Source organism: Nematostella vectensis, chromosome 12, assembly GCF_932526225.1.
Source record: "Nematostella vectensis chromosome 12, jaNemVect1.1, whole genome shotgun sequence".
NCBI lineage: Eukaryota > Metazoa > Cnidaria > Anthozoa > Actiniaria > Edwardsiidae > Nematostella > Nematostella vectensis.
The window spans coordinates 14,322,323-14,334,237 of NC_064045.1; the positions used below are offsets into that span (position 1 = coordinate 14,322,323).

Below are 11,915 nucleotides of genomic sequence, written 5' to 3' on the forward strand. Positions count from 1 at the left end.
ATATATTTAATAAGCCACGTATATACTTATTACGGTATGTGTTGGTGTAGAGATTTATTGAAAGCATTTGAGACATGACTGCCAGGAGGAAGATTTTTTGGCGTATGCAGAGTATGCTACACAATCGTGAAGTTAACTTTGAAGATTCGGCATTGGCTTTAATGTATTTCCCGTTTTCTTCAATTTCCTTCAAGAGTAGCCTGCTTGCAGGCGGTACTCGGTGTTATCATCGCGGAAAACCCGCTCAGTTCAGTAATCGGGCGCCCCATTGCATTTTGAGCCGCGCGGCTCCTGGGGATGAGCGCAAAACGGACGCAGTAATGATAACACCGAGTACCGCCTGCAAGCAGGCTACTTCAAGAGCAGTTTGTTTGTTGTTTCAATCTATATTGGGGGACAAAGTATGAGAGGAAATTTTAGTAAGTAACCACCTGAAATTAAAAGCTTATGCTTTATTTACTAAATCCAATCGAAAATCTCGCATTTGCTCCCCCAAATCAGCCGATGGAAATGGATGCTTTCTTACACTTGGTACTTTGCTAGGATGACAAAATGGCGGAGGCTAGAGACTCTAGACTTGTATTGGTTGGTCGCCCTACCTGATAAATCCATGAAGCGACAGGAAGTGTTTGCTACGTTTGAAGGCATCAGGGTCATTACCGGCGCATTTGCGCTTAAACATGGTGTGAAGCTTGTCGTGTGCGTAGATGAGCTTTGCGCACATCGCTAGACTTAACGATTCCTGTAAATAGTGGAACAAGAAAAAGAGCCCGGAGTAGAGCAAACCAGAAGATTAAACTAAGCATTTTTTTTAGAATTTTGTTTAATGTTTTTGCAAATATCAGATATTTACGCATGGCTGGCCCTTTTTCATATTCTGCACATCGTAAATTTTGCACTCCGATTGGTTAAAAATAGCTATAGCTATATAACACCCGACACGAAGAAGTGAGCTTGAGCTCTTATCAGTAAAACCTGACATGTGACCCTTACTCTGACCTCTCACTGGCCCAGCGGCCTCCACGTGACCCTTATCCTGAGCTCTCATTGGTAATACCCCACACGTCACTCTTACTCTGACCTCTCATTGGCCCAGCGACCTTCATGTGACCTTCATCCTGAACTCTCATTGGTTAAACATTGGTTTATTTCGACAAAAAGGCGATGTGACAGAAGTACTGGTTCTTTGATTGGTTAAAAGTTATCAATAAACCCAGGCCCGGGTCGGAGTGTTTTACTAAATAGTTACGTGAAACGGTTCATTCATTAACGAATGTCACGTTCGCCTAACTTTGAGCTCTCATTAGTCCGACACGTGACCCTAATCCCGAGTTCTCATTGGTCCAACACCGGGAAGCCGCCATAAATCTGAGCCGTTCATCTTTCAGCTTACCTTTTGCTCTTTGGCGAGGAACGCCTGGAACTCTTCGGGTGAAAGGCCGAGATGAGGATAGCTGCGAGCGTATGTCGCGTACACACTCAGCAACTAAAACATATTTAATAGAAAAATATAAGTACGATGGATTATTTTATACTCTTGGTATAGAATAGGGCTCTTTGTATTGCAGAATGGATTGAATTCTGCAGTGATTCAAGTAAATTTAACTTAGCTACTGTATTGTATATCTCAGTCACACAGAACGGTTATAGGGTCGATAACTTTATCATACAATACTAGGTGTGTATACGGGGGGGTGACTCACACGGGACGAGCCTACCCATCTAAGCTATCAAAGAGCAAGAGAAAGAACGTTATACTGAGCTAGATATTTAAGGGTGACTTACGGAAGCCGGCCCATTCAAGCTGTCAAAAAGCATGGTAAAGGAGTTTATACTGTGCTAGGTAAATGACTTACGCGAGCCTGCTCATTTAAGCTGTCGAAGAGCATGAGAAAGGAGTTGAAGACCAGCCTCTCCTCGTGATTCATACCGCACTGGGTCTCGAGAACATTCTGCAGCACAAAATCAAGCTTATTGTTAGGGGTACAAACAGTATGATTTATACAACGACACTCGTAAATCGCACGCTCTGATTAGTCAACGGCCCATGTGTTATTACAGACGCGCGCTAGGCGTCAGCATGCGCGCGCGATCTCACCAAAACTCGATTGCAATAGACAGGTGCACGCACAAATGAGATCTTTTTGTTAAGGAAAAGATGATGATATCGCTGCGGATCCTGGGAGGGTGGGGTCAGGAGGACTGCTCAACACTGAAATTCTAGAAGAAATGTATGGGAGGTTGAATCTACAAATTTACTTACCACCATATGTTTAATATATTTGAGAGTTTGGGAATAGGTCGATACTAAATCAGTGTACAAAAAACAATTCTTGAATTCGTTTTTTCGTTATATCCGAAATATCTAGAAGTGATTCCACTTGTCTTGATTATTCTGGATATCACAAAACACATCCAATAATTGTAAATATCGACCTTAAGTAGCTGCTAATAGATCAGTCCGGGAGTTCAGGTAGCTCTTCCGAGTTCTCAATCATTTATAAAATCAGCAATGGTCGCGAAAAAAAAAAAAACAGCACAGTCGAGCCTATTTTATTAAACAACGTTTTTCAAATATATACCCACTTGATATTATTAAAAAAACAGCTACTTAATTTGTAATATCTGGGTTGAAGACAGTTTTAGAAAAGCAAGAATACGGGATCCGAAAGCGCACAACAAACCAAAACAAATGCAGCAATAGCCCGCACTCAGCCGAATGTGCCGTCACGCACACTTACCCGGATGTGTGTCTTGAGTTGTCTTCGCTTTCCCCTTCCTTCAGGCCAGCAATGATTCGCAAATGTAAACACCTGGTCAGTGGTTATACTTTTGGCGTGACGTGCGACTAAGATTGACCAATGTCGCTTTAGCCAGCTGTGACGATTGTTAAGCATACAACGGTTACTCGACAGTTAATGTTTTTTGTGTGTCTGTTAAAGTACGTGCGACGCGCACTACCGTGACAATCAAATCAAAGTTTAAAGAAAGTAAGCCAATGAGCATGCGTTATTTACTGTCTTGATTGACACGAACATTACTACGAGAATCCTATCGTGTTTTGATTTACACGGAAGCATTTATTTGCCTCGCTGGTGGCTAGTGACGTCGGTGACAATCATTGCAAGTTTCTTGCATTCTTATTGGCCTACTTCACAAGATCTTCAAGGTGGCCAGGGTAGCGCGCGTCGTATAAGATAGCTCGTTTCTCGCATTCTTTTTGGCCTACTTCACAAAACTGTTAAGGTGGCAACGGTAGGGCGCATCGTGTCAGATAGCACGTTTCTCGCATCCTTATTGGCCTTCTTCACAAGACTGTCAAAGTGGCCACGGTAGCGCGAGTCGTATCAGATAGCAGGTTTCTCGCATTCTTATTGGCCTTCACAAAACTGTCAAGGTGGCCACGGTAGCACGAGTCGTATCAGATAGCAGGTTTCTCGCATTCTTATTGGCCTTCACAAAACTGTCAAGGTGGCCACTGTAGCGCGCGTCGTATCAGATAGCACGTTTCTCGCGTCCTTATTGGCCTACTTCACAAGACTGTCAAGGTGGCCACGGTAGCGCGAGTCGTATCAGATAGCAGGTTTCTCGCATTCTTATTGGCCTTCACAAAACTGTCAAGGTGGCCACGGTAGCGCGAGTCGTATCAGAGAGCAGGTTTCTCGCATTCTTATTGGTTCTTATTATTCCACGGTAGCGCGAGTCGTATCAGATAGCAGGTTTCTCGCATTCTTATTGGCCTTCACAAAACTGTCAAAGTCGCCACGGTAGTGCGCGTCGCATGGTAATGTTTTGGCATCACTGCCATAATAGAGGATACAGTATAACAGGGTCCACGGCTATGTATCTTTGTCTGTTAAGGCGCGAGTCCTCGCCATAGATGATCTCTTCCAGCTACAAGACATAAGGGAGGACTTCAGCCAATTTTAAGGACAGGGCATCAATTAAGTGATTGAAGGTGTGAGGTTGATATTATAATTCTGGACGGCTCTGATTTCTTTTTGTTGTAATTCCCTGCGCGAATGCATGCCCGTGATAAAAAGACGTTACAAATTGTTTATACAAGGCTAAACTAAAACCACCACGGCCACCACCACCACCACCAACAACAACAACAACACGATTCAAACTAACTTACCGCGTTTTTCCACTTGACGAAAGCCTTTGGGGAGTCGCAGATAAGATCCAGTGAGCAAAGTTGTCCCCATTCACCTGTAGTTACACAAAAGATCACATAGGACCAACAAAAGCGTGGTTCTTTATTTCAAAGGCATGTCGTCTATGTGTTTTTTTACTCTGGTTATGAGCGAAGGCTTGAAGAGGAAGGGGGTGCGGGCTACACAGGTCTAGCCGTATTTGGGGTTTGATAAGCCCTCTCAAAGTTGTCCATACAGATACCTTGTTCCTTCTCAAATATGAGCGAGAAAGACTGGTGCTCAACCTCGGTGTAAGGGAACTTCACGAAGTTTCTTGTCTGTTGACCACAACGCACTTCAACAACCCGATCCAAGCTCACTGATGCACAATGACAAAGCAAAAATGGTTGTTCTTCACAACATAATGACCATGATATGGGGATAGGGGTATGTGCAGAACCGTTAGAACACGATCGCTCAAGCAAGAGGATCACGGCCCCGTGGGGGGGACATAAACGTAGACGGGGTTGATTGTTTTATCCTGTGGGTATAAAATTCTACAAACTGCTATCCCTTAGGGGGTCTCACGCTAGTTGATTATCACACCACCCCCCCCCCCCCCTCCGGGATTAGGGCTTGAGGTCAATTTCGTAGGTAGTGGTAGGGGTGTGTATAAATTCAGTGACAAACAGTACAAACAACCCATCATCTCGCACCTTGGTGGACACGTTCAAGACAAGGCTTTTGCCAAAACAATTCTAAATTAGCATTAAATATAGCGCTTTTCATAAAATACAACAATAACTTACAGCTATTTCGGAAATTAAATCCGTGAATTTTCCCCCGTTTCTTCCACATGATGTGCTGAGAAATAGAAACATAAAATCAATAAATAACAAACGTGCCTTGCAATTTTGAGAGGTGTTTTTTCGTTTAAAGGTGGTGCAGGGAATTTGGAATCTTTAAATCCCAAATTCTTTTTTTGTGGGTAGGACAAATAGGCCGAGGATCATAAGACTGCAACGCTCGACGTTTGCTAAAAATAGAGCTTACCAAAAACCATGAGATCCAACGCCCTATAGTCAAAAGGGTGGAAATAAGTCGCATGTGAGGGCATCAACCTTATGCAAGCCTGCTACTGCAAACAGTCACCCCCAACCTCCATCTGCTACCCCAATACCACTCTCTACTACCCCAAACAAACATCTGCCAAGCTAACCTAACCTATGTCATACCAGACATACCAGGTTTTCATTGTCAAGTCTAAAGACTCTCTCATGTGGGATTGCCTTCCCGCCTCGTGCATACTTGATCATTGCAAATTCCTGGTGAACCTCATTCGCCGCTAAGAACAAAATCACCAGCGTTAATCAATGTGAAAACATCTTGTCGAAAGAGAATGACTAAGATATTTTATACCTGAGAATACGATCCACTCTTTAGCTTGAGGTTTCGATAAAGTTGGATACATTAACTAGAAAGAATAAAGGAGATAATTAATATCAGCTGCTGAGATTATAAGAAATCCATGGAAAAGTTGCCGCCTCCTTCAACCCCTTGCCCTCCTCCAACCCCTTGCCCTCCTCCAACCCCTTGCCCTCCTCCAACCCCTTGCCCTCCTCCAACCCCTTGCCCTCCTCCAACCCCTTGCCCTCCTCCAACCCCTTGCCCTCCTTCAACCCCTTGCCCTCCTCCAACCCCTTGCCCTCCTCCAACCCCTTGCCCTCCTTCAACCCCTTGCCCTCCTTCAACCCCTTGCCCTCCTCCAACCCCTTGCCCTCCTCCAACCCCTTGCCCTCCTTCAACCCCTTGCCCTCCTTCAACCCCTTGCCCTCCTCCAACCCCTTGCCCTCCTCCAACCCCTTGCCCTCCTTCAACCCCCTTGCCCTCCTCCAACCCCTTGCCCTCCTCCAACCCCTTGCCCTCCTCCAACCCCTTGCCCTCCTTCAACCCCTTGCCCTCCTCCAACCCCTTGCCCTCCTCCAACCCCTTGCCCTCCTTCAACCCCTTGCCCTCCTTCAACCCCTTGCCCTCCTCCAACCCCTTGCCCTCCTCCAACCCCTTGCCCTCCTTCAACCCCTTGCCCTCCTCCAACCCCTTGCCCTCCTCCAACCCCTTGCCCTCCTTCAACCCCTTGCCCTCCTTCAACCCCTTGCCCTCCTCCAACCCCTTGCCCTCCTCCAACCCCTTGCCCTCCTTCAACCCCTTGCCCTGCTTCAACCCCTTGCCCTCCTCCAACCCCTTGCCCTCCTTCAACCCCTTGCCCTCCTCCAACCCCTTGCCCTCCTCCAACCCCTTGCCCTCCTTCAACCCCTTGCCTTCCTTAAAAAACCTTGCTGCCCTTCCCCTTATTCGGTCCCTAGATCCAACCAGGCATTGCAAATAAGGGGAATAACCACTTGATAGGGAGGCAGATGCACTAAAACATGATATTTAGGTTTCATCAAAAATATAAAAAGACACTGCTGATAGCCCTGTTAACTCACAATTTTACTCTCTCTGTCTTGAGCGTTCTTTTCTGATGCTGCAACGTCATCAAGGCCCTGGGGTACACTAGAGTCAAGTTCTGAATCAAGCCTCCAGCGCTGAATACCTTTAAAAAACTAATTTATTTCAGTGTACTATTCACTGGGAAGGAAATGGGAAAAAGGATAAACATCCAGGGTAAAATGTTTTATTTTTATTTTCATTCTTGATTTATTGATTTATTTAGAAGGGCGAAACAAGGAGTGATGTTTGAGGAACACAGAATCAATCAGTTAAAAATATGTTCACCCTGCCATAACAAGAACACCTCTTACCTTGACTGATGTCTGTGACCCACTGCTGACACTCATCACATGAGAGTGCTTGTAGGACCATTGGGTGTTTGAAGGGCCCAGTGATACACATAGACCTGTTGCTGTCATTACAAACAGTAACATTCTCCACAGCCACCAGGGGAATGCTACCCTTCAGCTTGTCCTGCAAGGCACAATTAAAACACATGGAGTATTGATCTTCAAGAAACCCCAAGGGATAAAAAGTGGGTGTGTTAAATAGAAATTGAACGTTTTCACGATGTTGCACACGCATCCAAAATGTCACAGGCTGGCGGGCCACAATTGATACAAGATGTGGACGAGGGGGTATTTGACTGTAGTGCCAATTTGACTATAAAGCACTTTGACAGCATTTTCCATAGCTTCGTCTGTAAACTCAACTTCATGCACCATTTTATATCAGTGGTGGCCCGCCAGTCTGTGGAATTTTGGATGTGCGTGCAACATCGTAAAAATGGTTCATTGTAAAAACGTAAAAATGTTCTTTTGCACAAACAGCTTCAGACACACAAAGGGTAGCAGACCTACCTAGAAGGTGCTAAGGGATAGGACAAGAATGTGTGACTTCCTTAGGGGTAACCCCCCACCTTCTCCTCCCCTAGGCCTGTAGACATGCTCTATGGTTGAAATCATGAGCATAGTTTTAGAGAGGGAAGGGGGGGGGGGGAGTGCGCATGTGTACTCATTGCCCCCATCCCCTCTCTAAGACATGGGTGTGGCTAATTAATCTCTTTCCTGTCCAAGCCCCCTGTTGCATCATAAGTCATGGTACCACCCTTTTTGGTTGACCCCTAATTAATAAGCGGATGTAAAAATCAAAACAAACAAACAAACAAAATGGAAGTTGTAGGGCAGTGCTGTAGCAGGACTTTTTTTTAGGGGGGGGGGGGGGGCACTTATTTGGGGGCACAGCCAATTCCCTACTGGTCATTTCCTTATAATTTTGTTTTAAATATTGGGGAGGGGTGCCCCCAGTGCCTCCCCCTGCTACGGCCTTGAAGGGTGCCATAAAAGTCCAACTCAAGACAGGCCCGTATCCAGGGGGATGCAGGGGGGTCCAAACGCACCCCCTCACAATGGCCAAAAGTCTATTTTTGGTTCTCAATAGACGTGCTATTTGTAGACAAAACTCAAAATCATAAGCTAGATCACTCTGGTATTAGCCAAATCTGTCAATAAACGTCCCGTGGAGATACTGCAAAGGCATAAAAAATATCCCTTTTTGTTCTTTCGGAGGTGGTTAGATTTTTATCAGAGAACTCCCTCCCTCCCTCCCCCTCCCCCCCCCCCCCCCCCCAGGAAAAATTTGGTTCACTTTTTCAGATTGCGCACCCCCTAAGAAAAGTCCTGGTTATGGGCCTGCAAGATAACGCCTCTCATTCAGCAAAATGCCTGATGTTCTACTTACGCAATCACGATTCCTATAATTGTCCAGGGAACTCTTCGTAAGCACGAAGTATCTGGACTTGGATCTTCCCGTATGACCTGCCGGTCCTGTCTTCCATAGATATCCTGTACGAACCACATCAGTTGGGTTATAAATATGTACGGACTGCCTAGGCCTGGACCCTGCTAGCGCGGTAGAGTCGCTTCCCGCCAAAGGGGACGACATTATGCCTGTTGCAGCATTTGGTTTTCCGGTCTGTGACTAAAACTATCTTTGTTTGGGACCCTGACTTCCACGCTTGAATGGATGTATCGGAATTTCCAACTTGCTTCTTAGAAACGACGAATTGAGAACAGTTGTCCAGCCATTTTGAATAGAAATTTGTAGACTAGAGATATGAAGAGTTTCAACTAAAATAGAGGGAAATTCGAGGAAATATTATGGATTTGAATCATCAAAAGTTCACATTACGATGTTGTTTAGCTTTTGGCGGCGTGGTCACGGGGTCACACAACGAAAAACCACAGGGGACCCATTTGTAGCCTAATCTAGCAATATATTTTAACAGACACTTTTGCTAGTTAAAAAAGCGATATCTTAAAGTTTGAGTAAATCCCTAGGACCATCAGAGGTATCTTAGCGTGTTTGTATAGTAAAGTAGATCTAGAAATAAGTAGAAATTTTTTTTAAATCTCTCGTTGCCAGACATTTGACGCGGGTATCCTGAAAGCGTGGTTACCAAGACGTCGAAGACGCCATGTTGGACTAAAAGCACGCTAAGGAGAAGAAGGGGATTGTTTAGAACTAGATTTCCAAGCTCGTATCTCGCTTCGGCGAGAGGTATTAGTTCCGAAAGATGGGGAGGAGGTCAACGTACACCACCAAGAGTGGGAAGTTTATGAATCCGACCGATCAAGCCCGTAAGTTTGCAAAGCTTTGTTGTCTGTGGAATCGTTTTCAATCTGGTTTATCTAGCACCTTGACACTTTCACATAACTACGCTCGAAGACATACACGATTCCAGCGTTGATTTGAAATTTGTAGAGATCATGGGAATCAGAAATGAGCACACACAAAAAAAATGCGTCATAAATAAACTAGAGAAGTTCAAACAAACTGCAAAAAGCTGTTGAGAACCCGAAAGAGATATCCAGATTTTTTCTAGAAAATGGAAGCTATGTGTTTAATTACGAATTTAATTCCCTGCACTTTTAGCTCCTTCAACAACCCTACTTAATAGAAAATGAAAGTTAATTGCAAACGTTTCATAATTATTTTTAGGAAAGGAGGCAAGAAAAAGAGAATTGAAAAAGGTTTGTTGAATGCATGATTTACTTTTAGCCTCTGTTGTGTCAGTATTTTTTCAGTGGTTCTAATTTGTCTTTTTTGTATGATTTTCTTTCAGAACAAGAAACAGAGGAAAATGGTGAGAGAAGCTGTTCTGAAGACGAAAGATCCTAAGAGAATCCTTGATGAAATTGAGAAGATTGAGACTTTTGGTAATTTTTTTTAGTTTTGACATACACTTTTGTAATTACAGTCAGAAAATGACATATAGAAGATAATATAAAAATAGGTACTCCCTTGTCGGCCCTTCTCATTGCTACCCCCTTGTCGTCCCTTCCCATGGCTACCCCCTTGTTGGCCCTTCTCATAGCTACGCCCTCGTAGGCCCTTCTCATAGCTGCAGCCTTGTCAGCCCTTCTCATGGCTACCCCCTTGTCGGCCCTTCTCATAGCTACCCCCTTGTCAGCCCTTCTCATAGCTACCCCCTTGTCGGCCCTTCTCATAGCTACCCACTTGTCGGCCCTTCTCATAGCTACCCCCTTGTCAGCCCTTCTCATAGCTACCCCCTTGTCGGCCCTTCTCATAGCTATTCCCTTGTCGGCCCTTCTCATAGCTACCCCCTTGTCAGCCCTTCTCATAGCTACCCCCTTGTCGGCCCTTCTCATAGCTACCCCCTTGTCGGCCCTTCTCATAGCTACCTCCTTGTCGGCCCTTTTCATAGCTACCCCCTTGTCAGCCCTTCTCATAGCTACCCCCTTGTCAGCCCTTCTCATAGCTACCCCCTTGTCGGCCCTTCTCATAGCTACCCCCTTGTCGGCCCTTCTCATAGCTACCCCCTTGTCGGCCCTTCTCATAGCTACCCCCTTGTCAGCCCTTATCCCAGCTACCCCCTTGTCGGCCCTTCTCATAGCTACCCCCTTGCTGGCATCCACTGCCCCACCCTCCTTCACCCTAGGTGCTATGGTATGAATACCAGCTTTATATCAACAGTGTGTTTGTTGCTTGTTTACAGAGATTGATGCTGGTGCTGAGCCTCTTCCGAATGACAAAGCACTGAAAGACAAGAAAAAGAAACTTAGAGAGACTCTCGAAAGATTACAAAAACTTTATGTGAGTTCTAACATGCTGTATTCATTTTGTATATTTGGGATACTTAGATATCCAAAAGTTTAAGGTTATGGTAAGTGAAATGTTTATCTATAAACTAATTTAAACAAATATTTTTGTTTCACTCATTGTTTATTGATTAATTAATCCATGTTTCATTTTGTTATATGTTTTTTTTTTATTTCAGGAAAAAGATGACCCAAGAAAAGCTGGTGAAATACAAAAGTAAGTATATTTTATGGTGATAAATATAATAATGATGATAATCATAACAATACGATGATAATATCAAAACTATATATTAAATAAAAATATATATTAAATCATCTTTGTATTAACAAGGATGTTCATGGAAAATCGCTTATATCAAAATACCCTTTGGTAATTTTACAGATTATTAGATGACAGTGACCAAAGAAGACAGCATGCCTATCTGGAGGCTTATGGTACGTCTTTATTTTTGCTTCCAATTTGTTGTGCTCAGCAAAATAATAGTTCAAAAGGCCAATGATTTTTTCAAGCCGGACAGCAAAGTTGTAGCCAGTGTGTTTTAGTCAAGTTGCTCCATTCTGTACTTTAGATCACTCAACCGTACATTATTCCTGTCGTCACAACCATAATCATCGTCATGCCTGATACATATTGCACCTATCTATTTTCAGGAGAGTATTCTAATGTTTCTCACTCAGTAGTGAAGGGTTAAGTGGACCAGGACTATGTCACTCATAATCAGTCATCTTTATCTACCTCTATTCTTCGCTTCAGTACTTAGTCCATACTGTTTGTTGACAGAATCAAAGCGCGTAGCTGAAATGATGGCAATGGAATATTCCGATATCCCTCTTCCTACTGGGATACCCCTCTCCCAGCCAGGAGTACCTATGCCGAGCGATATCCCTTTACCAGGCGCATTACCTGGCCAACAGTAAGTATTGGTTCCCTACCGGGCCATTAGACAGTATCCAGCAAAAAGCATGTCTTTTCTTTAGAGAGAATCATCAGTTTATCTTTCTAAATGATACCCTACGACTTTAACCCCCCCCCCCCCCCCCCAGCGGATGTGTATCTGGTACCCCTACCTATTGCAATTAGGTAATTAGGTAATCTGGACTGAGTCATCACTGGTCTCAAGATGTTAAATGGCTCTATCAAAAAAAAAACTTTTTCGGTGAATAC

At 44.2% G+C, this 11,915-nt stretch overlaps 2 protein-coding genes across 3 annotated transcripts in view; one reads left to right on the forward strand and one right to left on the reverse strand.

The window, feature by feature from the left end:
• Positions 1-8,855, reverse strand: part of LOC5520180 (1-phosphatidylinositol 4,5-bisphosphate phosphodiesterase zeta-1) — a 29,769-nt gene extending 20,914 nt beyond the window's left edge. The window contains exons 1-13 of one of the 2 annotated variants that reach the window (XM_032365137.2): positions 8,367-8,855; positions 6,938-7,100; positions 6,623-6,729; positions 5,556-5,610; positions 5,381-5,481; positions 4,946-5,000; positions 4,399-4,515; positions 4,139-4,212; positions 3,821-3,894; positions 2,742-2,877; positions 1,857-1,952; positions 1,394-1,486; positions 600-742 (exon numbers count right to left, since the gene is read on the reverse strand). In XM_032365137.2, the coding sequence (XP_032221028.2) occupies positions 600-742; positions 1,394-1,486; positions 1,857-1,952; positions 2,742-2,877; positions 3,821-3,894; positions 4,139-4,212; positions 4,399-4,515; positions 4,946-5,000; positions 5,381-5,481; positions 5,556-5,610; positions 6,623-6,729; positions 6,938-7,100; positions 8,367-8,570 (1,418 nt within the window). In that variant the 5' untranslated portion in view covers positions 8,571-8,855. Of the gene's footprint in view, positions 1-599; positions 743-1,393; positions 1,487-1,856; positions 1,953-2,741; positions 2,878-3,820; positions 3,895-4,138; positions 4,213-4,398; positions 4,516-4,945; positions 5,001-5,380; positions 5,482-5,555; positions 5,611-6,622; positions 6,740-6,937; positions 7,101-8,366 lie in introns of those variants that run through there. The other variant, XM_032365138.2, reaches the window with a different exon arrangement.
• Positions 8,856-9,047: 192 nt separating this feature from the next.
• Positions 9,048-11,915, forward strand: part of LOC116603687 (WW domain-binding protein 11) — a 9,804-nt gene continuing 6,936 nt past the window's right edge. The window contains exons 1-7 of the mRNA XM_048719937.1: positions 9,048-9,265; positions 9,627-9,658; positions 9,751-9,844; positions 10,645-10,742; positions 10,927-10,964; positions 11,133-11,185; positions 11,532-11,664. Of these exons, the coding sequence (XP_048575894.1) occupies positions 9,202-9,265; positions 9,627-9,658; positions 9,751-9,844; positions 10,645-10,742; positions 10,927-10,964; positions 11,133-11,185; positions 11,532-11,664 (512 nt within the window). The 5' untranslated portion in view covers positions 9,048-9,201. The remainder of the gene's footprint in view (positions 9,266-9,626; positions 9,659-9,750; positions 9,845-10,644; positions 10,743-10,926; positions 10,965-11,132; positions 11,186-11,531; positions 11,665-11,915) is intronic.